Source organism: Zalophus californianus, chromosome 4 (assembly GCF_009762305.2).
Source record: "Zalophus californianus isolate mZalCal1 chromosome 4, mZalCal1.pri.v2, whole genome shotgun sequence".
Classification (NCBI taxonomy): domain Eukaryota; kingdom Metazoa; phylum Chordata; class Mammalia; order Carnivora; family Otariidae; genus Zalophus; species Zalophus californianus.
Window position 1 is genome coordinate 39,870,917 of NC_045598.1, and position 25,258 is coordinate 39,896,174.

General features: G+C 43.9%; 1 protein-coding gene across 4 annotated transcripts in view; it reads left to right on the forward strand.

The window, feature by feature from the left end:
• Positions 1 to 19,029, forward strand: part of ELAVL4 (ELAV like RNA binding protein 4) — a 140,631-nt gene extending 121,602 nt beyond the window's left edge. For 3 of the 4 annotated variants that reach the window (XM_027582955.2, XM_027582962.2, XM_027582945.2), the window contains exons 4-7: positions 9,243 to 9,396; positions 11,031 to 11,256; positions 12,889 to 12,927; positions 16,074 to 19,029. In XM_027582955.2, coding sequence (XP_027438756.1) covers positions 9,243 to 9,396; positions 11,031 to 11,256; positions 12,889 to 12,927; positions 16,074 to 16,401 — 747 coding nt within the window. In that variant the 3' untranslated portion in view covers positions 16,402 to 19,029. The remainder of the gene's footprint in view (positions 1 to 9,242; positions 9,397 to 11,030; positions 11,257 to 12,888; positions 12,928 to 16,073) is intronic. The other variant, XM_027582973.2, reaches the window with a different exon arrangement.
• The last annotated feature ends 6,229 nt before the right edge of the window (positions 19,030 to 25,258 follow it).

Genomic DNA, 25,258 nt, shown 5'->3' on the forward strand with positions numbered 1-25,258 from the left:
AGATGGTGCTGCACTGACAGACTCATCCACAGTGGTTGCTTCTCTGTTCTCTACGGGAAAAGAAGTCTGCAGTGACTCTGAAGCTCAGTCCTGTGTTTCAAGAGTTCGGGAAGAGACCCTGTGCAGCTATCAGGGGAGAACATTTGCCTTGGGTGGTAGTGAGTCTCTGATTGTCAGACATTCAGATGGAGTCATCGGAGATTATGTAGAAGAGATTCCTATACCACACTGGGGTCTGACCTAAAGGTCCCCTGAGCTCTGAGATTCTGTATTTCTGTGTGGTTTCTGGGCTTCAGACTGTTCTGTCCAGTATAGTAGCCACTAGCTACCTATGGCTTTTTAAATTTGAATTTAAATTAATAAAATTAAGTAAAATGAAAAGTTCAGTTCCTCAGTCATGCTAGGTACATTTGAAGTGCTCAGTAGCCACATGTAGCTAGTGGCCACCGTCGAACAGCACAGATCTAGAACATTTTCATGATCCCAGAAAGTTCTATTGGATGGTGCTGGCCTGAAACATCAGTGGCTGTGGGGAATAAAGCATCTCTTCTCCGTTGCTATCATGAAGCCCCAGGGCAAATCAGCTGGTCTGTCAAAGATTGGAGAGCCAATCCCACTTCCCTTCCCCTTTGTTGTCCATTCAAAAGAGCTCTGAGTTACGATGAAGAGTCAGTCAAGTCCCACCTCTGTCAAAACCACCAGGATAACCTTGGGCAACTTACTTTACCTCTCTGGATGCATTTCCTCATCTTCCAGCTCTGACAATCTAACTAATAAAATATTATAGCATGATCTTGTCACCTTGGTAACTTTCCAGGAAAGTGGCCGTCTGTGCCAAACGCACAGCTTTTATTTTACTGTCCATGTTAGCCTGACATAGTGGAAAGATCCCAGAACTTGGAGTGACATCCAGCTTTGTCTTCATTCAGCTATGTGACCTTGGACAAATACTTGATCCCACTGAGCCAGAGTTTGTCATCCAGAAAATGGAACAAATAGTATCTCACTTCTGGGTCATCAGAGTTTATAGTGGGTTGCCCAAGTAATACTCCCCAGAATGAAGACAAATGTGAATAGGGTTACCCCTAGGTGAAAATTACATGAGAGGGGAAGACTTTTTCCCATCTACATGGTTCAGAGATGTACATGCTTCAAAGATGCACTACAAAAGTAAGGAAAGAGTCTTGAGTCTTTCCTATAAATGCTGCTCAGGCAGCATTTATAGAGGCTTTTTGTATAGTGGGAAGTATAACGGGGCTCCCAGGTGGCTGTAGTCACCTTATTAGTCTTCCATAAAGCAAGAATCAGGAAGTGTCGTTTAGTGAGAAGACTGAGTGTCTTCAGCTCTGAGACTAGCTCTTCCGCCATCCAGCCCATGAAACCTTTAGCGCATCTCTACTTTCTGGGGGCCACTAGACAGGCGGCAAGATCCTTGTACTAAGCAAGGCCCCTTGGTAATTTAATGGACTTTTTTAAAGTTGTAGGCTTACGAACAGATCACTACACCATTTTTTTAAAAGAAATGTTTATCCAGCTTACTGTATGCCAGATACTGTCATGATATCCTTGGATACTCTTGAACTCCATGATGGAGACATTGTGATAGCTGCAGCCATGTAAATGTGTATCATCTATAGAGTTCAAGGAGACGGCAGTCCTTTGTGCCTGGGCCTCCTGGAGGAGGCAGCATTCAGGCCTGGTCTGTAGGGATGGGAGGGGTTCATTTTGACATGATGATGAACAAATAGCAAGAACAAAGACAGAAGTAGAAACGTTAAGTGCATATTCAGAAAACTGACCTTTTTAAATTTGAACTGTGGCACAGGGTGCATGGAGAGTTAGCAGGAGGTGAGAAGTTGGCCCAGATCCCAGAGGGCCTTGAATGCTCAAATGAGGAATTTGATCATCCATCACAAGGTGCTGGAGAACCACTGAAGGTTTTGAGCAGCGAGAAGTGGCACCATCGGGGCTCATTAGAAACATTCCCATCGGGTCTTGCCCCTGATAAAAGAATATCGTGTATCAGGTGACAGGTGGGGGAAAGTATGAGGAATGGGGCCTCATAAGCAGACACCTGTTCTGCCTGTGGGCAAGGCACAGGGGTAAGCCGATCCTCACAATCAAAGCTGTTGTATCTAGGAGCCAGCTGGCTTCTTTCTTCTCTCCCTACTCCTGGAGGTGGGATCTGAGGTACCTGCAAGGGTTTGCTCCTCGAAGGCCCTGGCAGTGCCAGAGTCTATGCTCCACTGCCATTCTCCTGGGCTCTTTGGAATGAATATCCGCACTGGGATCCGTAAGCTCTGGGGAGTTTGTGCTCGCTCAGAGAGTAGGGTGTTACAACAGATTGGGGAAAATCTGCAGCCTGATCTTCTGAAATGATAGGTCTCTGTGTGTGTCTCCTCTGCTAGACTAATAGTTCTACATGTCAGGGACTGTTGTATTCATCTCTGTACCCCCAGCATCTCACATAAGGCCGTAGCAGTTATATCAAAGCAGCTATTTATTGAGCACTTCCTGTGTGCCAGGCATAGTGCCTAGGAACCTTTTTTTTTTTTTAAGATTTATTTATTTATTTGAGAGAGGGAGAGAGAGCAGGGTGAGGGGCAGAGCAAGAGGGAGAGAGAGAATCTCAAGTAGACTGTCTGCTGGGCGCAGAGCCTGAACACCGGGCTTGATCTCATGACCCTGAGATCATGACCTGAGCTGAAATTAAGAGTCAGATGCTTAGGGCGCCTGGGTGGCTCAGTCATTAAGCGTCTGCCTTCGGCTCAGGTCATGATCCCAGGGTCCTGGGATCGAGTCCCACATCGGGCTCCCTGCTCAGCGGGAAGCCTGCTTCTCCCTCTCCCACTCCCCCGCTTGTGTTCCTGTTCTCACTGTCTCTCTCTGTCAAATAAATAAATAAAATCTTTAAAAAAAAAAAAAAGAGTCAGATGCTTAACCGACTGAGCCACCCAGGCGCCCTGTAGTGCGTAGAAATCTTATATGCTTTAGCTTGTTTAATGCTCCAAGTGTTCTGTTAGAAAGCTTCTAAACTATGTTATTCAAGCAATACAGCTCAGAAAGGTTGAGTGACTTACCCCAAGCTTACACAGCTGGTAAATAGTCAGGATTTAAATCCGTATCTTTCTAGCCCCAAAACCCTTGCTCTTAACCTTTGTCTCTTTTCCATTCCAGAATAGATGCTCAGTGTCAGTTAAAGTAACACAAACAAGAACTTCCTTGGAGTGGCCTGTCTCAAAATACAGTTGCCTGATGCTCCAACTAGCACCTCTCAGTGAGAGAAACCCACAGGATAAGGGGTGATGCAGACAGGAAGGATGCTTCTAGTGTGTGGAGCCAGAATAGAAATAGGAGAAAGATGGGAGCTGTAGAAGAGACACGTTTGAACTCAGTAGAAGGATGAGCTTGCCCATAATCAGTGATGGCCAGTGATGGGGCAGGGTGTTCATGAAGCAGTGAGCTTCCTATGTAACGTATAAGGCAGGTGGCCAGCTGCGTGGGATCTCGCCCAGAACTTTTGAGGCCACTTCCAGCACCAAGTTTCTGTGAAGCGGATTTCAAGGATAATGCTTTCTGCTGGGATCACCAATGGCACCCTCACCTTTATTTCCGCTTACCAAAAACCACAGCTGTAGAGATTAGCAGTTCTGTGAATAGAATGCCTAACCCATGCAAACATCCAGTCAATGATAGAGATCCTTCTTATAATTCGAAGGGGTCTAACAAGTGATGCCCTTGTTTCCCACGTCCTAGCTGTAAACCAATTGAGAGATAAGACAAAAAAGAAAAGCGTATTAAATCCTAAGGTCACCTTTATTACAGATTATGTCCCAGATGGATTTCCTGAACACACTGGGCTTCCTGACACAGAACCCCACACTTTGACAGACTGACAGCCCCCGTCACAGGTGCTGTGGATGCCACAGGCCTCCCCATATGAGAACAGAGTCTGCTCCCATAGTACAGAGCCTGGAACAGAAAGTGCGCTTCCAGCTGGCATCTGGCTGCCAGAAGGGAGGAGGCAGGCAGCAGCTGAGGCACCCAGGCCCATTGCCCTTACTGAAGCCGGTTCCAAGTGGTCCCTCCGGCCCTCCCCCAGAGAGGAGGAGGTAAGGGGGGGACTGGGAGGCCTAGACTGCTACTCCGGGGGCTCCCTCCACATGGAAGCTAACACTGGGAGTGGGAAATGAGTAACCCCTCGCCAGGAACAGCCCTCTGTACTGCACTTTTCATTTATTTGCTCACTTCCTCACCAGGCCGTGGGGTCCTTGAAGCTGAGGCTCCACCAGCACGGAGCATGGGGCCTGCCAGACAGGAACTGTCCCGAAAAGAGGAGGAATGAATGAACTCTCATCTTCTAATGCCAGGATTTGATTAAAAGAGCCCCTTCCTAAGGCAGAGAAGGATGCCTTTTCTTATCTTACCAGTCTCCCAGTACCCAAAACCAAGCCTTTAGCATGCTTTCCAAGCCCTGTCCCTTTTCTATACCGTGGCAGGTTAGACAGGGGGTGAGGGGTTGCCAGAGGACTCGGGAAACGTTTTCCCCAGGCTGTGTTGTTCCTCTCACCCTGCCCAGGCCGACCCCTGGCTGTGAGCAGGTGACAGAACCTGTGAGTGCTGTGTGGGTGGGGCAGCCCGCAGCCCTGGGCCCGCTGCCCCGTTAGTGATGAATGCTAACGCCTACTGCACCACCTCGGTGAGAATCACTGAGAGCAGCCTTACGAAGTCACTTTGGGAAATGGAAAGTGCTTTGTGGAAACTGGGAAGTACAGTGGAATCTGTGGGAATGTGCTAGAGGAAATTCATGGTAGTGAAGTAGTAAAGGATGACCCAGACTCCCCCAGGCTAATGGAGGAGGACTGTGGTGCCTCTGTAGGTGCTCGCTGGTGGTATCCCAGATGTTTGCTTGTGCAGTAAAATTGTAAGGTGTGTCCCAATGGGGGCTAGAGTCCCACACTGGCCCACAAAGCCTGTAGTACTTACCACATAATAATGTTTACATTATAGTTACTAAATTCTAGGAATGCGATACACATTAAATTTATTATCTCAATTTTTTAAAGATTTATTTATTTGAGAGAGTGCAAGAGAGCAAAAGAGAGAGAGAGAAAGAGTGAACGAGATGAGCAGAGGGAGAAGCAGGCTCTCCACTGAGCAGGGAGCCTGACATGGGGCTTGATCCCAGGACTCCGAGATCATGACCTGAGCCGAAGGCAGCCGCCCAACCAACTGAGCCACCCAGGCGCCCCTATTATCTCAATTCTTTACAATAACTCACCGAAAGGAAATTGTCCCCCTTTATACTAGTAGAGAAACTAAGATTTATCAAGACCAAATTACCTGTGCAAGGTCACACAGCTAATGAGTGCCAGAGCCAGCCCACAGTCGGGGTTCATAAACTCCACACTGTACTGTCACTCTTGCGGGGGGTCGAGGTTAGGGTAAGCCTGCAGAGATGGGGAGTTTGGAGAGACTACAAATCTTTTATCAAGATCATTTGTAAAGTCACCTGCCTCTGGGCCACCCTTACCAAGAGAGAGGAGTAGCTTCCCCACTCCTAGCTCTTTCTGAGCTCCAGAGCAAGATCAGTGCCAGCCTAGAAATGCCAGTCTTGTCTTCAAAGATTCTGGATGAATGAAGCGAGTAGGATGGTCTGAGGCATGGGATTCTCTAGGGTGCTGCCTTCAGCTTTGGAAGCCCTGGGCTCTAGGCCACTAGTTTAATGGGGTTAACAAACCAGCAAAGGCTGGCTCTCTGCCGGGGCTAGAAGTGGATCATTTTTGAGAAATGTTTTAGTGCAACCATGTGCCTGACACCCATAGTCACTCGGGATTTCATAAATGTATGAGGACGCTTGAGAAGTGCAAATACCAGGACGAGCAGTTGGATATCCAATGTAGGGAGATCCCTTTTCTGCCATTTTTACCCACACCCACTTCTACAGATTTCCTGGACAGGGGACTAAGAGAACAAGGGACTTAAGGTTCCAAGTAAAGGAGAAAAACTAAGCAAGAGTTAGGTTTGGTGAATGATTGAAGTGCTGCTCTTTACCTTTGGGACTTGTTACTGCTCTGTGGCTATGATCTATGGCAGTAATTCTCCCTGGATGAGGCTTGGGGAAATGGTTTTGGTTCTGTCATGGACTTTCCAGTGCCAGCTTCTTTTCCTAGCAGGTCTGTCCCCAGCCCACGCCCTCCCCCAGCTCTGGCTGCCCAGACCATTGGGTGTCAAGGTCATTACTATCCATTGCGCATTTATTGGGTGTCAAGCAGGCACTAAGCTCTTGACCTTCATCATCTCATTTGTCCTCACAGCAGAGGAGGGCTATCATAAGGCCACCATTCCCTGACCCCACCATACACCTGTCTCACCGCCAGTCTCACCTCAGCTCTGTCTCCTTCGTGGACCTTTTAACCCTTAATTAAAAGGGATATTAATCTCCCCTTCTCAGTGTTCCAGTCCCAGCGATATAGCCCTGGAATAGCACACATCTTGGGGCATTGTGATAATTGGTCCTTATGTGTACCATTCTTGCATTCGGCTCATGTTTATTGGGTACCTCCTGTGTGTTGTCTGTTGTCCTCACTGGACTTGGAGATCCTTTGGGGCAAGAGACCACTCCTTGTTCTTGCTTGTTGTGCATCCCCAGCACACAGCACTGTGCCTGGTTCATAGTAGATCCTCGGGAAATGTTCGCTAAGAGAAGGCCTCTAGGTGGTGTCTAGTCGTAGGACAGTCTTCTTTCAGTCCTTCCAACCCCAGACACTGGGGAATAGGAAACCTGTCCCTTAGCTCTTGGCTTAATAGGGAAACACAGCTATGATTCTGGATGCTTAACTCTTGTTGATCCCCCTAAGTGGAGGAATCTAAGCTGCAGTTAGCCCCAAAGAGTCATTAAGGCCCACATCATTCATTATGTTCTGTGGGTACGTTCATTTATTCTTTCCGTAGGTGTTGAGCATTCTGCAGGTACCCAGCTCTATGCTGGGAGCTAGAGCCGCAAAGATGAATTCACACACACACACACACACACACACACACACACACACACACACACACACACCATGACCACAAGGAGATCAGCCAACTAGATGATCAGCAGACTAGACAGAAAGATGGTGAATTAAGGTCCAAATGGGTTAAGTTAAGTACCATGGGTGCAGTTCACTGAGAGCTCTACAAGGGGGATTTTTAGGAGGAGGTAAGATCGGGGAAAGCTGCCTAGAGAAGGTGACATTGGAGCTGGGCCTTAAAGGAGAATAGGATCAGGGCCTGAGAAAGTAGGTGGCAAAATTTTCCCCACGAGAAAAGACATAGAAGTAGGAGGGTATGTTTTGGGGCAGCATGGATGTCATTCAGATAATTAATTTGTCTAGTAATTGGCAGGGGTGAGACAGGTGTAACTCTTATTACCATGAACATATCACTACAACGTTCTTTTTTCCTTCTCCCTACCACTCCCTTCTCATGCCTAAAAAATAGTTCTGCTGGGTTATAACCTGAAAGACTTTGTTCTTTAAAGGATGGGGTAGGAGAGCCTTATGTGGAGTGACGCTCTGTCCAAGCAGTCACATGAGACTCTCGGTCCTTCGGCCCCCACTCCCCGAGGACCGGCCATGTAAAGGTCCCTTTGCATGTCTGCCCTGTGCTGGGAAAGAGCTTACAGAGGCCATCCCTGAGTTTCTGGAAGGGGTAGACACTGCAGATAGGCTGACTTGCTCCATCAGCAGGAGGAGACCAGTGAGCCAGATTCATCACTCACATCATTTTATCTGTGGAGTCAACATCTATTTTTCAGTGTGGAACCATAAAGGGACCCGGCATCTCTGTCCTGGAGAGGGAAAGAGTGCCAAGGGTGAGGGGTCTGCTCAGCCTCCGTTCCTCTTTGCTAGATCCACCGCCAGACCCATTCTCAGATGCAAGGTCGGCTTCACTGCCTGATGTTTAGTTCTTGGGATGCCAAGGGTCCAGTTTAACACGTACACTTTCTTCTGTACACATGCTTTTGTGTGTGCACAGTGCACATGCATACACACACTCGCTCACCCCTGTAGTCTTAGCAGGCCTTGTAAATTGGTTATATGGATTAAATAAAACTCCCAACTGAAAAATGCTAAGGCATATAGGTCCCTTCCTGTCTAACATTGTCAGATGTGCTCTGAAATGACTGTTTTCATCATCTATTCTGAGCCATAACTGCCCCAGAAATAGCTTTAGCAGGAAAGTGCTTTTGTTAGACTAGCTGTAAATTATATTTCAAATGTCTGATGTTGTTTTCTTAAAAAATAAATAAATAAGTAAATGAAAGTCTAAAATTAATGACTGCTGGGGTTTGCTTTGCTTATGTGTACTGCTACAGATTTGGCTTCTTGCAGATGGAATTTCAGATCTGTTTACACTTCTGTGTTAGCTTTTTGGGGGAAAAAAAAGCAGTTGAGAGATCTGGGAGGACAAATTTACAAAGTCGAACTTATTATAACCATCCGTGAGGCTCGCTTCTTTCTTCCCCTGCCCTCTCCCTCCCTCCCTTCCCCCCTGCCCTCATTTTGTTGATTGTGGCTTTCTCTGCTCCTCCTCAAAGTTAGATGGCAACTGGTTCTTGCAGATGTTATGACAAGGTCACAGATCCAGTTTCACAAGCAGATGTTCACGAAGCCCCATTTCACCAGCACTTTGTCATTCAGCGAGAGCAGACCTTATGAGAGCAGATTGGAACAACACAAAGGATGGGACATAAAAAATCTTGCAGAGAACCTGATCGCTTTAATGTGTTGAAGACGAAAGGCTTGGGGGTGGGGAGGGTGGCAAGGAGAGAAATCTGCAGAGCAGAAATTCGTGGAGGGTTTTTTTTTTTTTTTTGGTTTATTCAAAGATTATTATGTGTTGGATACAGTAAATCATCTATACACCCACATGCAGGAGGTAAATCTTCAGAACTCCATGCGTGGGTAGTTCTGCATTTAACAGCCGCCATACAGTAGCTATTTTGTTCTGCACTTAGAGACCCTTATCTGTGCATTTGTTTTAAGTTATCAGCAACTCTCCTTTTGTTCCTCTATTGCTGTTCTCCTGATTCTCATTACTATTACAAGAGTAGCTAAGAATCTGAACTACTGAGTTATTTAAACTGACACCACAAGTTAGAATGATAGACGAGGGGCTGCCATCTCAGTGGTTGACTCAGCCTCTACTTGGAGGGTGTTGCTATAATGGATTTAGCTCCTCTTGCCTTTTCCTAGGTCTCATATGCCCGTCCGAGCTCTGCCTCAATCAGGGATGCTAACCTCTACGTTAGCGGCCTTCCCAAAACCATGACCCAGAAGGAACTGGAGCAGCTTTTCTCGCAATATGGCCGTATCATCACCTCTCGAATCCTGGTTGATCAAGTCACAGGTTAAGTGTTTCTTTGTCATTTCTTTCCTTGTGTCTCAATGCCACAGCCAGAGCTCTGTGACCCATAGGAGCAGAGAGATAATGGTTATTTAGGGTGAAGGATGTGGGTCATGCGTAGACAGATTTTTGACTTAGGAGAAAGACTTCTTATCATTCAAATGCCCACATTTAAAATGGGCTGTCTTAGGAGGTAGATCTCCATCTTGGGAACTGTTCCAGCAGCAGCTAAACTATTTGGCAGGGCTGTAAAGAGGATTCAGGCATCAGGTTGTGAGTGGGACTGAATGACCTTCAAAGTCTCTTTCAACCCTCAACCAAGTAACATTACTTCTGTATGTGAAAAGAACCTGTATTAGAGCTCGGCTCCAATGATAGAGCTAGAGGGAACCTCATGCTGCCTCAGTTCACACATGAGAAAAGAGAGGTCCAAAGTGGGGGATCTGACTTCTGCCCAGCTAGTTAGTAGCAGTGCAGGGACATGAAGCCAGGGCCTGGTACTGTGGTACTTTGTCCATCATAAAGAAAGGCAACCACCACCTCTCAGTAAGAAAAGTAAGCCACCCTGGGTTGCATTTTTAATGACAAAATGTTTTCACCTACTCCACATTTGATTCCAATTTAAACCCCCAACCCAAGAGCAGTTTAGCGTGTGTTTATCATTCAACTCATGTGACAAACCCTTACTGAAGCCAGTTCTGCCCCCAGACACCACAGAGGGACCCTGGGCACCAGGGATGAAGGAGGCATAGTCCTGCCCTTGCAGGACTCCAGTGTGGTGCACACCTTCAGGGGGCTGTCCCGTGTCCCTCGTGTGCTGTGCCCGGCGGGGATTGTTGTGAGGGCTCCGTCAAGGAGGTGATGTTTGAGCCGGGTTTTGGAGGATGACTTGCAGTTATCTGGCACAAAGGAGGGGTAGAGAATTCTAAGTGGATATGACGTATCCTGTAGAAAAGGTGGAGAGGACATATCGTAAGGCATGGAATCGAGGAAGAACACAACCAGTTCCAGGAGTGTGTGGCAGTTCAAGTATGGCTGGCCTGAGGCTCCACGGGGGACTTGGGGCCACATCATCAGGGCATTAAATGCCATGCTAAGAAGTCTGACTCCATCTCTATGCAACATGGAGCCACGGAAGGGTTTTATTTTTGTGGGGGGGGGGTTGTTACTCTGTGCATAGAGTGGGGGGCAATGAGGAACAGGTACCATGCACAGGGTAAAAAAATGAAAAGTTAGGAAAAATGTATAAAGGATGTTTTTAAAGGGTATCGTGTGGTCAGAGTTTGCTTGTCAAATAGATTATGTAGTCGCTAGGTGTGGAGGGAGCATTGTAGGACTAGAAACTGGACAGTGGGTGATGGGTTACGGCAACTGAGCAGGTCGGTTTTAGAGGCTGGACTGAATGTGAGAGGTGCCTGTGTTCTGTGAGTGGGAGTCACCTGTCCAGAGCCATGATGGCAGAAACAGGCGGATGCATTTTGATGGGTGAGAGACATGCAGGGAGTCAGGCTCAGCCTTGGCCCCACCAATGGGCTGACTCCCCACAGAATATCCCTGGGGCCCTGCCCATCTCTTCCCAGAGATGCTTACCAGTTTGGTTTGTTCACTCTTTATGAATGCTCTTTCTCTTTCCCTAGGAGTGTCCAGAGGGGTGGGATTCATCCGGTTTGACAAGAGAATCGAGGCAGAAGAAGCCATCAAAGGGCTGAATGGCCAGAAGCCCAGCGGTGCTACGGAACCGATTACTGTGAAGTTTGCAAACAACCCCAGCCAGAAGTCCAGCCAGGCCCTGTTGTCCCAGCTCTACCAGTCCCCCAACCGGCGCTACCCTGGCCCGCTTCACCACCAGGCCCAGAGGTTCAGGTAGGCACACCCACGGGGGAAAGGGCCCTGCTACACGAGTGCAGAGCTGGGCGAGGGCCAGGGAAACCCACAGCCCTGGAAGATGGGGCAAGCGTTAAGAACCTCCACCCCCAGGAGTCACTGGGTGAACCTCCCCACCGGGCCTCAGTTTCCACTGCTATACCATGAAATGGTTGGACCAGATGCTCTTCCAAGCCCCCTTTCAACTTACTGCTGTGACTGTGGTTAAACTTCAGATTCTGGGATTAAAACAAAATTCCTACATTTAACCAAACCGGAAGGTTCCAACAGGAGTTCATCACAAATAAGTGACCACATTCAACAGCTTAGACTTAAGGCTGAGGGAGTGGCTTTTAATAAAGTCAAAGAAAAGTGTAAGCCAGGAGGCAGATCCTTGTCAGGGAGAGTGGTTCGGCCTGTCTTCCTTTTTTCTGCAGGAAACTCTGTAGCATAGGTACTCCCTTGTGTGTTAACTTCACTCTGACTGTTAAGTCAGCAGATTCTGGGAAGACAAGAAGGAAGATTTTCCTAAATCTTATTAACGTTTCCTTTAGGCACCCAACCCTCCCAGTGCAATGGGGCACTTCCCTTCTCCTGGGACATTTCCGAAAGGCAGGTTTCACTTCATGAGGGCAGTCCAAACTTGACTGCCTTTATTGTACAAGAGATAAGAACATTCTTGACCTACCCATAATAATTCTAAATAATTATTTCATTCCACCCATGTCCCAACTGCTCTTTAATGAAAGGGGTTTTGTTTTGTTTTGTTTTGTTTCCCTCCTTTTCAAACATCACATGGAAAGATAGTAGGCCCTCCATCTGGCCATGAGGAGGAGGAAAATCCGCCTCAGTAGCTTCCTCCCATGTCCTGGGAATTTGAAAGGGTTAATGATTTCATGAAGAGTCCAAGTCATCTAATTTTTATTTTGTGTGAGAGCACATGCAGTATTTATGTAAAAAGCCTTTCCAGTAGGCTTCTAATGGTGGAAACTACGGTTACTACTGCCCCATGGTGTGCATAGCTTGTCCCCAAGTAAAATACTGAACATGAGGGAGATTATAACATAATGGCAATTTGCTAGGAGGAGCTTTCAGGTTGTAAATAGTAAGCTAATTGTAAAAAATCTTAACCCCTAAACTCCTCCTTCCCCCCAAAAATGTGTGTGGTAAGATTTAGTTAATGTAGCTAGACTAAGAGAAAAGATCCATTCTGATATGCATTGTGCATGCACGTGTATTCCTTTCATTCACAAGTTTAATTGCAACAAAAGGTGAATTGTAATAAAAGGTGAACAACTTAAGAAGCTGCCCCCTTTTAACAACTTCACACACAATATAAAATGAAATCCACACAAATGTTCTGAGAGGAGGGGGGAGCGGGATTAATTCAGACCTTGAAAGAAAGGTCTGCCTTCATTAGACACTTGGTTTAAACTCCAGCATTGACCTGAACATGAATTACTCATAGTTGGAGGCAGAGAAGGGGGAAACTACCAGTGGATAGACTCCTAAGCATTGGGGAAAGTTGTTGAGCTTTTCTTCTTTGAAAATGGAGCATTCTTATTAATAGTTCCATTGAGCGATCTTGCCATCTGTGAGGCATTAACCCAGAGACCCTCCTTCTCTTTGCAGGCTGGACAATTTGCTTAATATGGCCTATGGCGTAAAGAGGTAATTAAAACTCCACAGATTGCCAGATGTCCGTGTTGGCACAGACTGGGGCTAGAAATTTTTTTTTTTTAATTCACTAACTTTACTTTTTTTTTTTTTTAATTCTTCTTTTTTCCTCCACCAGCATGTCAAATTCTTAATTTTAATTTCAGACCTCAGTTGGTTTTATTTCTTTTAGGGCACACAAAGTGTGTTTGTGTGTTTCACTTTTTCTTTTATTTGCAGGTGGGCTTCTCCTATGGTTCAGGTGCCACAGCTACCAAGCCCTTGATAATCTGGTTCTCTGGATGGCTCCCCTAAGCGAGAAGGCTCCTACTCTTTGCCAGCTGATTTTGCAAACTTGCAGAGCAACTGTTTTGCATTAGCAATGCCAAGATTCAGTTAAGAGGGCAGATTCCAGCAAATCAAAATTAGAACATTTTGCTAATCATGGTTGACAGTCTTATGATTGTCAGTGGAAAAATTAGATTTTGGACTACCAGCCCTGGCCACAGCATGAATAAACGTGTGGATGACCTGCTGACTCCCACCCCCACCTCAGTGTGCATTTCAGGGCACAGCCTGAGAACAAAGTGTATCTGTGTGCACCTCAACCAGGGGTTTCTTTTGTTACAGGTTTTAACAGTTCCTATAAATTTTCCCTTGGTTATACATGTATTATGTTTTAAACTTGCGGTTTCTTTCATGTAAAGCCTTTCTGTGGGGTTGGGGGCTCAAATAGAATCGAGGTTTGTGGGCCTCTCTGAATGCAGTCACAAGAGTGATCCAGACCTAGTCTGAAAGCTGAATCTTGGGAAGTTGAGTGCGTTATGTCACTGTGTCCATGAGATTCCCATATGTGCTTTTGATAAGCTCCACTGAGCTGCTCAGGACATAGCATCTTCATCATCCTGCTCAGTAGAGCTGCACACTTTAATTCCCCTTCGTACAGTCAGGCAAAGAGATGTGGTCTTTAATAGTCCCAGTCACACTCTCCGTGCTCTCACCACTTGGCCACGCACGGTAAGTACCCCGACTCTGGAAACCGGCACACAGTGGAGGGAGTAGTTGGCCTGACGGCTTCGCTAGCCAGTCTCAAGCCTGGCACCAGTGAGGATAACTGGGAATTACTTCCACGTGTCGGCACACTGCTTGCCTCTTCCCACTCCCGCTTTTACATTTTTTCCCACCTCTGGCCTCTGCCCCCGTCTACCTTCAGGGAGGCGGCACCAAGTATGGACCAAGTATGGAGTGATGCTTATGCGTGCTGAGGCCAGAGAAGGCACAGCTGCAACCTCGCTAGTCAATAAAAGCATCTCTTTTCCTATTAGACCCAGCTTTGGGTCTGGACTCCATCCTATCAAAGCGCTCCAGGTAGCCATTACCGACCAGAGTTGAGACTCTGCTTGAAACCTCTTTGCTGGCTCCTGACTTTGGCCTTAAAATAAATACCTCGCTGTTCTCTACCTTTAAACTGAAAGGAATCAGTTCACTCAGTTGGAGGAGAGAAGGTTGAGAAGACAGTCTTCAGAAATAATGCAAATAAATCGTAGACATGGATTTGCCCTCCTAAGAATCCTTACCATGATGTTTATTCGTTTTGTCTTGTTACTTGTTTTTAAGCAAGAGAGAAGATCGACTTAGTGAATAATGCCAGACTAGTACCTGTTGAGTTGTTATGTTTAGCATATCTCCAGCAGCCATTTGATTATCTAAATTCTAGATGCAGCCCTGTTCTTTCCTAGGACTCTCAAATCTCCAAGAATATTTGCTTATTTTTTAAAACGCCCTAGGGACACCTGGGCGGCTCAGTTAAGTGTCTGACTCTTGATTTTGGCTCAGATCATGATCTCAGGGTTGTGAAATCGAGCCCCGCATCGGGCTACACTCTGGGCATGGAGCCTGCTTCGGATTCTCTCTCCCTCTGCCCCTCCCCGCTCTAAAAACCAGAAACCAAACCAAAACAACAAAAAGTCCTAGATCACACTTTATCCCATTCTCTCCAGTTTTTTCTTCCTCTCCTCCTCCCTTTCTTCAGAAATAAAACACCAAAACCTAACCACATGAAAACCAAGACACTAGTCAATGGGTAGGGCCCAAATGCCTGTCTATGTTTGGTATAAAACAAAATGTTAACAAATATTTTTCTGCTGTAGGCACTGGTAACCTAATCCGATGCATCCATTATGAATCACACATGGATATATTTTATCAGACAGTGAATAGCATCTGAAGGGTTGTTTTTCTTTTCAAGATAACATGAAAACTGAGATTTCAAAGCCTACTACAAAAGTAGTTGTAATAGGGCAAATAACAGTTTTCAGCTTTTCTAAATTTAAGACATATAAATGCAGAAACCACTTGAAATCTCACTCCTGTGATGCTTAGAAATGAATTCCAGATAATATAGCATCAAGGAATGATACGTCTTTATTATTATTGCTTGGGAGTTTGGGGGGAACTCCTTTGAATAGATGCTAAATGAAACATGAGCCACCCATCTGATTAATAACAAGGTGTATCTGTTCGTTCTCACGCATCTCTCTCCTCAAAATATCAAGAGATCTTTGACAACCATAAGTCAGGGGACTGCAAAGATGGTAGACTTGAGCACTCCTAGGGCCATCCCCTAATCTGTCTTAAAAAAGAAATAAAATTTCCCAAGCATTGATATCCACCAATGTTATTCACTTATGCAATCAATAAGTATTTATTGAGTATTTCCTCTGTGTTACTGTGTCTGTGACATTCCCATATGTGCCCCACTGAATAAATAACTAGAGCAACAGGATGAATATAATAGAGCCCCTCCTCCCAAGAGCTTCCTGTCTATTGTGGGGGGAGGGAGGGTAAGGGTCAGGGTGGAATACCCTATGACCACATACCATGGTAGAAGTTTGATAGAGCCTTGCTCTGGGAGTTCCTTATGGTTATTAGGAATTGACCTAGCCTTTCTCTTGGCATATCCGGACCTTAGCCAGTGTAGCCATTCCACTCAGAAAAAAATGCCACAGGCGTTACTTTTTGCATTTTGGTTTTTAAACCCTGAAGACTCTCCTGCAAACACTCACTCAGCCCTCTGCCCCATGTCTGTGTCTGTGCATCTGTGTGTTATCCATGGTCAGACTGATGTCTGGACCAGTCCCCCCTTCTGCCTGTCCCCCCAGGTTCTCCCCAATCACCATCGACGGGATGACAAGCCTTGTGGGAATGAACATCCCTGGTCACACGGGAACAGGCTGGTGCATCTTTGTCTACAACCTGTCCCCTGATTCCGACGAGAGTGTCCTCTGGCAGCTCTTTGGCCCCTTCGGCGCAGTGAACAACGTCAAGGTCATCCGCGACTTCAACACCAACAAGTGCAAGGGATTCGGCTTTGTCACCATGACCAACTATGATGAGGCGGCCATGGCCATTGCCAGCCTCAACGGGTACCGCCTAGGAGACCGAGTGTTGCAAGTTTCCTTTAAAACCAACAAAGCCCACAAGTCCTGAATTTCCCATCCTTACTTATAAAAATATATATATAAATATATACGAACAAAACACATGTGCGCGCACACACACACACTCACACACACACGCACACGCAAAAGAGAGAGAAACAAACTTTTCGAGGCTTATATTCAACCATGGACTTTATAAGCCAGTGTTGCCTAAGTATTAAAACATTGGATTATCCTGAGGTGTACCAGGAAAGGATTTTATAATGCTTAGAAAAAAAGAAAAAAAATACAAAAAAATACCTTTGATGCATTGAATGTTCTTTCATAGCTGTCGTTGTTGAATATAATATACATAGATAGCGATGTGCAGGGATTTTAACCCAGCCAGCTAACTTTACTACCTTCCTTGAAGGTGGGTCTTTTTAAGATGACCATTCGCTCATTTGAAGAAGAAAAACAAAAAACAAAAAAAAAATAATAAAAATAAAACAATTTTTACAAAGTAATGGGATTCAAAGAAAGAAAAAAAAGATTTTTCTTTTTTGTCAAAAAAGTTGATCCAATCAGATTGGTAAAAAACCCCCCACACAAATTAAAGAGGAATAATAAAAATTGCAAAAATAAAAAAAAACTTTTGCAAATTTTTTTATTTTTCCTTTTTTCTTTTATATCATGTGAACTAAAAACAGTCTTCTGTTAGGGGATGGGGGCAAGGGGGATACCTGATGACATTAACAATTTAATAACATTAACATTGTTGCCAAAGAGGTGGTCTCTTTGCTGAAAATGGGTTTCAAGAAAAATCTATTTTTATAAAATATAAAGAATTTTTACAAGAGAATCTGGATTTGAGAAAAAAATATTTTGACTGGCTAATTTAGGGGAAATTGACAACTTTGTCGCGTTCATACTGCACTGGTAACTTTTTAGAGATCAAGATGTGTGTTTTAAACTGGATTCGTAGACTGTTTTTTGAAGGATGGGCTATAAACAGATGATCTTCATATCTTTTCATAGCATGTAATAATAATAAAAAAAACAATTATTAATTACTAGGGGAAAGGAGTGTTCGTTCTACCCAGGGTACCACAGTTCCCCACAGTCAAAACCCAAAAGCAAGGAGATGAGTTGAAAGACAGTTTTTCTTTAAGTCATCAGTATGGGATGTCAGCAGAACAAAAATTAAAAAGATTAATTTTCCTTTTGATCTAAAACTTCCTTAGTTTGAGCAGTAGGTGCTACGAAATTATTTACATATCTTAGTATCATAGTTAAATGTAATGTGTTTAGGAGAGGAAAACAAAAGATACATTTGCTTTAAATTCATTAAGGAATTTTCAAATTCACTTTGTAGCCCATGCTGATAGAATTGGGCTGTGTTGGTACATTTGAAACACTGTTTATGTTGCTTGAAACACTTATTTATTTAATCGCCGATGTGATGATGCCTATGGCCGAGATCAAATATAGCTAGATTGGCTAGACTACTTATTTGTTTACTTAAACTATGGGAAGAAGCATATTATTGTGTCATTCTGTTGTGTGTGTATGTGTATATACAATATAAATATATATATATAAAGTTATTTTTCTTTGGGTTAATTTATTATAAGTTGTAACACTTGGCTAGTTTTGTTTGTATATGTCTTAAAATGTTTTCTTATGATATTTAAGTGACAGTTAAAGAGGTATCAAGGTAACTTGTGTAGAACTATTGTTTGATATATTGTCATGTTTGTTGTGAATATTTTTTCTTACTGCACAGTAGAAAAATAAAAACAACTGGGTCTTTATTTTAATGTAATTCAGATTGGGGAAAACAAAACAGAGCTAAGGGAACAAAATGACTGAGGGAGCATTCTCCCACGTCCAGTGCACTGATCATTTTAGTATGTTTGTGCTTTGTACGGTTATATATTTAAAACAAAAACAAAACAAAAAAATACAAGGGTTCATGCTCTTCCCTGGGTAATAGAAACAGTTACTCGCTATGCATAATCTAGTTGATAGTTAAATTTGCTATTGCTTTTCTTGTCTTGTTATATAAAATCTTTTCAATACAAGTTTAGTCTTAATGGTAATAAAACGTTATGGTTATTTATAACTTGTGCTTATTTTGTGCGTTTTTTCCCATGCTGAACCCACTAAGTGCATGTAGACGGAACTGTTGTTTTCACACTGAAGAGGCAAACTTTGTAGTAGTAGTCGTAGTGGTAGACAGATAACGAAAACCAAGGCTGCATCATAGACTCCTCCTTTAAATTTTTTTTCTGTTTTTTTTTCCTCTTTTCGGTTTTGAAAAAAAATGAATAAATAAAACACCAGATTTCAGTTCAGAGAACACTCGTTCAACATTCAGGGAAAACTTTCTACATCACCTGCTATGAATGAACGCAGTTTGCTGGCAAAGTTTTGATGCATTTGCTAAGCATTAGTGGGAAAGGCATGCCAAATCTCTTCTCTATAATGTGTTCACTCTTGGGGGAAAAAAAAAGGAAAAAAAATCTTAGGACCAGGCAGTTGTATACTTTAGTTATAATGAATGACTTCATGTTAATCTTGCTAGTTTAGATGATTTCTGAGGGAAAGTATTGTAAATGTTTTTTTTTTTCATAATCTCGTTGTGTTTGAATTATTTGTACTTTATCTGTCCAGACAATAAATGAAAGTGTGTAGAATGGATTTGAGCTTCCCAGATTTTTAAATGTGTTCATTCAAACTTTTTTTTTGTAGCATCTTCAGATTTCCCCCAATAATTTTATCATTAAACAAACACACACACACAAGAAAAGGGTAGAGTAAAATTGTGTTTTGCAACTTAGCCCAGTCTCTCAAAGTCAATTCAGTATTCAAAAGTCATTGCCCTAGTTCCATACGACTAAAACTGTGGGCTCCAGCCGGCAGTACCCGCATCATCTGGGAGCTTGTTAAAATGCAGAATCTCGGGCTGAATGCAAATCTATATTTAACCGGATCCCCAGGTGAATCGCTGGTACTTTAAAGTGAGAACACTGCCCTGATTGATAACAAGCCGGCACATTTGGCATTATGTTTGGCATTAGGGTACATTAGTGTCTGTTATTCATTTATAAGTATTCATTTATAAGCGTATCTGTGACTTTTTCAGAAGAAAGGAAGTCACTGTTTGCAGAGCATCTCTTGTCAGGCTGTGTGGTGTCCTCTACATTCTCTCACTTTGTTCTCCAGCCATCTGGGAGAAGTGGATAGCACTATCCTCATTTCACAGATGGCAAGACTGAGGCACAATGAGATTAAGTAACTTGAAACAGCTAGCAAGCTTCCAGCTGGGATTTGAATCCCAGTCTGATTCTACTGCACAGCACCTCAGCCTTGAGATTGTAGAGCTTGAGTGGTAGTAAGGAAACAGACCATTTGCATTGGAAGTGACAGCTAAACAAGAAAGGTCACCTTTTTATTTTAGCATTCATTTTTGCATAGAAGTCAACAAATATTTGACTTTCTTACCTTTGAGTAGAAACCCTAAGCAAAGGACTTATACAGTATATATAAAAAAAAAAAAAAACATGGATTTTAAGCTCAACTGAGAAGGGGGGACAAAATGCCTAAGGTATCATGAAGTCATATTAAAATATGCCCTGAACTTTACAGATGAACTTTTTTAGTGATTTCCTGATATGATCACTCATTGATGATCGACTGTCTGTCTTTTGTTTCCATTTTCTCACTAATTGAAAATTCATAATACCCCATAAACCATCACCATCCATAAACTGACACTTGCAGAAGAAATGCTCCCACTCAGCCAGATGAAGGAATAGTCAGATTCTCTTCCATTTCTCATTAGCCCCATTTTTTATTATTATATTAAATTACCTCAATGGTTGGGATAATTAAATTCAGGGCAAAGAATGGGATTTTAATTAACCAAGCTAAATATTAAAACTAAGTCAGCCTGAACTTCACATAGTTGAACTTAAAGGTTCTTATTTTAGTTTTATTTAAAGACAAGCCCCTATGTTCCTTTTCTGAAGAAAAGTGGGCAAACTCATAGCTGCCTCCAGAAAGAGCTGAGCCTCACAAACGTGTGTATAAGGGTCTAAAAATGTTACTGCTAAACCTACAAGGGTTATCACTAATCAGCACCACCCCTGATCCTTAAAGGTGTCATTTTAGTGCACTTTCAACAAATGGATACGTTATTTTGGAATATTAGAAGTTTGTGGAATCTTACCAGTTCATAGAGTTCACTCCCCAGCTTCCAACAGATCTATCCTCAAAGTTTCACAAATGGCCGTAGGTGTTTAAATAGGTCTGTAAAATATCTATAACAGGCCATTCTACATACACTCTCTTGGCAACACTTCCCAGCATCAGCATAACATGTCTGCCTAACATCTAATCAAAAAATTCATCTTGCTGTGAGTGTAAGCCTGTTACCTTAAATCTCCAGGCAAACATTATATAGTTTCTGTAGGTGTTTGTGGGAAGGTTTTAACAAATCACAAGAATGCAGAGATTATTACATTTCTCTTAGGTCCTAGGTACGTTATGTTTTGCTTGGATGAAAAATTGCATGCCAGGGAAGGCTGAAGGCATTTACTTGGTGTTATTTCTGTCAAATTGATAGGAAGAAAAGAGAGCAAAAAGCCATGTGCTTGCGTTTGTAGCCATCCCACATCATCGCCACCAGCATCCAAACTACCTGCGTCTGATAGGGAAGATCAAACAGTGACCAAATGTGAGTTGCAGCTAGAATATTTTATCAACTTGGCTCCTGTTTAAATTTCTTTCATCGAGATCAGTCATTTGTTCATTTATAAATAAAACATGTAAATCTCAGAGAACAACGTTTAAAAGTGCATTTGAAACTCACAAAGTCTCATGGGGCTCGTAGGCAGTCAGTATTTGTGTCTGGCTACCTTAACCTTGTCAGAATTTGGTACTTTAATCGCCCTTCACCATAGGTGATGCCGGAAACAGTTCTTCAAATTATTTTGCCCTTACTTTCTGTGGGCACTGTGTGTTTCATTCTTTAACAGACATACACAAGCAAACACACAGAGGCGAGCGTTTGTACAACTGACTAGGAAATGGGGTGTTTTACTTTCACTTGTAAATTCAAAAATCATACCTGACAAGACATCATTAACAGCAAGAGAGTGTTTTCTAAATGGAAGAGTCATTAAAATCTTAATTTGAGGCCATCCTGCCTGGATCCATTCCACAGCCTCAAGAAGAGCTCATGGAACACAGCTGTATAATATCCCTGCACCCTCTACTCTCTTTGTTCTCCTGAAAAAGAGAATAATAAAAGGAAATTACATTTTATTTCCATGAGCTAAAATCAAGTTTTAATATTGTCCAAAAATGATTCGTACCATTCCTTTATCTTATTAGCTTTTTGGCATATTAAGTAATAAGATAATTTCTCATGGTACAGTATTTATGTAAGAATCATATTTCTCTCTGTGCAGATCACTTACAGAAGTGTCTGTTAAACAGGAGAGAGTGATGCATAATCGGCACTTAAGATTAAAATAGACCTGAGAACAAAAAAGTGTTCCTTCAATTAAAGGAATAGCATTTCTTCAGCCCCATCTTTTTTGTTTCTGCAGCAGAATGAAAACTGGCTTAAAATCACCCAACCCCAGGTTAATTACAGGAAGGTTTCCCGATACAAGTCCGGCTTAATCTACTAGTAGTTCAAATGCAAAGTAGACTCACATGCGACTCCAGGATACCATGTAATTATTTTAAACAGTTTCCACCAAAGTCCTTGAGGTTTAAGAGATTATTTCTAGAAAGAGCAGTAGCATTTATTATCTTTCCGATATGCCAAGCACTATACATTTAGCATTTGGTCCTCCTACAAACGCGGTTAGGAGTAGAATCCTCCTTTTTACATAGAGCAAAAAGAGACTCGGAGAGATTTGTTATCTTGTGCAAGCAGGTAGGTGGTAAAAACAGAATTCAACCCCAGGTCTGTCTGACCCCAAAGCCCCCAGTTTATACCACCCTGGCTACGAGCCAATTCTATCATACTTAGAGCCAAAATAATTACCAAATCGTCCTTACTACAATTAAAGGTAGAGTTGAGTCCTGTTATGTAGGGACCAAGGGAAATAACATGAATGCATTGTGCCTGGGGCTAATCCCCAAATTTTTAATGGGAAAACAGATCCAATAACGGTTTACCAGCAAATTGGCAAGGAAAAACTAAAAATGAGAGTTTTTCAATACTGATGAGCGATAGCGTTTAAAAATGAAAATTCCATTGACAAGTCTATTCAAACCACCAAAAGTCAGTAAGGTAGAAAGGAGTTGAGGATAGGACCATAAGGTAAGAAACGTTTACAAGTCAACTCAGCCGACCTTGGAGCTGGCCCTCCAAGTCTCCCTACAAGATGAAGGCACTGTGTGAACAATATCACCATGATGAGAGCTCCTTTCACTACCTGTATTGCCTCCAAATCCTCAGAACATTCCTAGGAGGCACTGGTATAATCCCTATTTTACATCTGAGAAAACAGGCTAAGAGACGTTAAGTATCTTGCCTGAGCTGTTACAGCATGTCGCAGAATTGGAATTTACACCCACGTTGTCTGGCTCCAGTGCAATGTCTTTCCACGAAACCACACCGATGGCCTTTCAGTAGGATACCACCATTTGCTGCACACCCACCTACCTATGAGGTCTGGCAGGCTGGGGGTGGGAGACCCAGCCTATGCCTTGTCTACACTAGAATCCCTACTCTGGACACCCGCCATGTGCCAGGCACTGAGTTCAGGGACACGGTGATAAACATATTCAGCACTTTTCTCTTCTGCCTGTTTTGTGCATGGCACTGTGCAGTGGGTAAAGAAAACAAACAAGCAAAGGAAAGGAAATTCAGACTTTTGTCACAAAGACAAGGTACATGAAACAATTATTTAGCCATGCCAGGTAGTTTCTGTGCTGGAAAGAGAATTACAGGAAATTCTGAAAATTTGCGGGGAGTTAAACAGTATTTTGGTACTCAGAACAGAAGGAGAGTGTGGCCTGGTAGAAGGACAACAAGCTCTAGTGAAAGTTCTAGGTTTGGATCCCTAGGTAAATCATTTCATGTCTCTGAGATTCCTGGTCAGATAAGGATGAGAGATAAAACATGTCAAGTTCCTGGCCCCTGATGAAGAGTACAGTCGATCCTTGAACAACATGGGGCCCAGGGGCACCAACCACCACATAGTCAAAAATCCATATATAATTTTCGACTCCCCAAAAACTTAAGTACTAATAGCCTGCTATTGACCAGAAGCCTTACCAGTAACACACAGTTGATTAATACATATTTCATATGTTACATGTGTTATCTACTGTATTTTTACAATAAAATAAGCCAGAGAAAAGAAAATGTTATTAAGAAAATCATAAGGAAAAGAAAATACAGTGCTATAAAAAATCCATGTATAAGTGGACACTCACAGTTCAAACTTCTGCTGTTCAAGGGTCAACAGGGGTAGGAAATAAACTGTAGCCAGAAAGATTCCCAGAGGAAAGGAGCTTGGACCAGACCCTTTGGCAGGGGAAGTGGGTTTGGCGGGTGGCTGTGGATGTGAGGAACAGAGAAAGCCTCAAGGAGGGAGGAACTAGTCAGATGCATGTGAGAGTAAGCACTTGGAAATCTCACTCGGCCTCGTGGAATCTGAGCTTCTCTTGACATACCATATGCCGTGAGGGGCTGTAATGGCCCCTCCGCAGCCACAGCCCCTGTGGGTCCCTCCTCTGGTGCCTGGCCACTCCAGAGACCCCACCACTCCACCCTCTCCCTGTGACTCTTCAATGATGCCCCTTTGCCAGTGGTCCAATTCTCCCTAAACAAACAGTTCTGATCCCCAAGAGAGGGACCATGTTGGCCCTGGTTGGTTGGCATTCACAGGCTGGTGGCACCGTTAATTCTCCTTCTTACAGACCAACCCACTCCAAATAGCTAAAGCCAGGGCTGAGGTCATGGCTACACACCATGGCCGGCTGGCAAAGAGCGGCTTGCGGGAGCTGCACCGAGCGGGGGGCTTGAGGCAGGGCAGGCAGCTTGAGCAGCTCTGCAGTGCAGTGGGAAGTGGCTAGGCAAGAGGGAGCTGAGGCAGGCCCTCCGGAGTTGGTGAAGGGATGGAGACAGGTGCTAAGGAGCTCAGGTGGGCAGCAGTGGGAGGATAGCTGAGGAATCCCGCTACCCCCAAGCCCTACTCGTCTTTGCTGTAGGTGCAAGAAAGACTCCTAAGCTCTGTCTCAAGATGAGAAAGGGATCCAGTGAGACCATTTGTAAAGGGCAGCCCTCCCCTGCTCGTCACCCAGTCGGGCTATCACTGCCTGCTTACTTAGCTATAGAAAGCCCTTAGAAGTCAGTTCCATCTCCTCATTTGAATCCTTGAGAGAAAAAAGGACTTTGGGTCGTCCAACCCCACCCCAAGTAATTAGCTGCTTATCCCATCCTACAGACACTAGGATTCCTCTCCTTAGAATGCCCACCCCCCACACTGCCACAGGCCCCTTTTCCCTCAACACACACACACACACACAGGCACCTTCGACACGGCTAATCCTGCTTGTTCAGCTCATGATTCACTGCCTCCTGAGAACTTTCCCTGACCCTCAGCCTGGGTTAGGGGTTCTTGGACAATCCCGTATCCCTCTCCTTTGCCGTCTCACAGCACACTTCACGCACCACATCTGTACGGCCGCATGCATGCCTCCCTGGGGATGGAGAAATCAGAGGCAGTGCCCGCCAAGGAAGAGCTCAAATGCAAGCAGAGCACTGAAGAACAACAACAAAGCTAGAGTGTGTTTGGGGAGCACGGAGAAAAAGACAGTCAGGTGTAACTTTGGCAGGGAAGGGTGAGACTGAGGTGTAATAAGAAAGGCATCCTAGAGATGTTTAGGAATCAGCT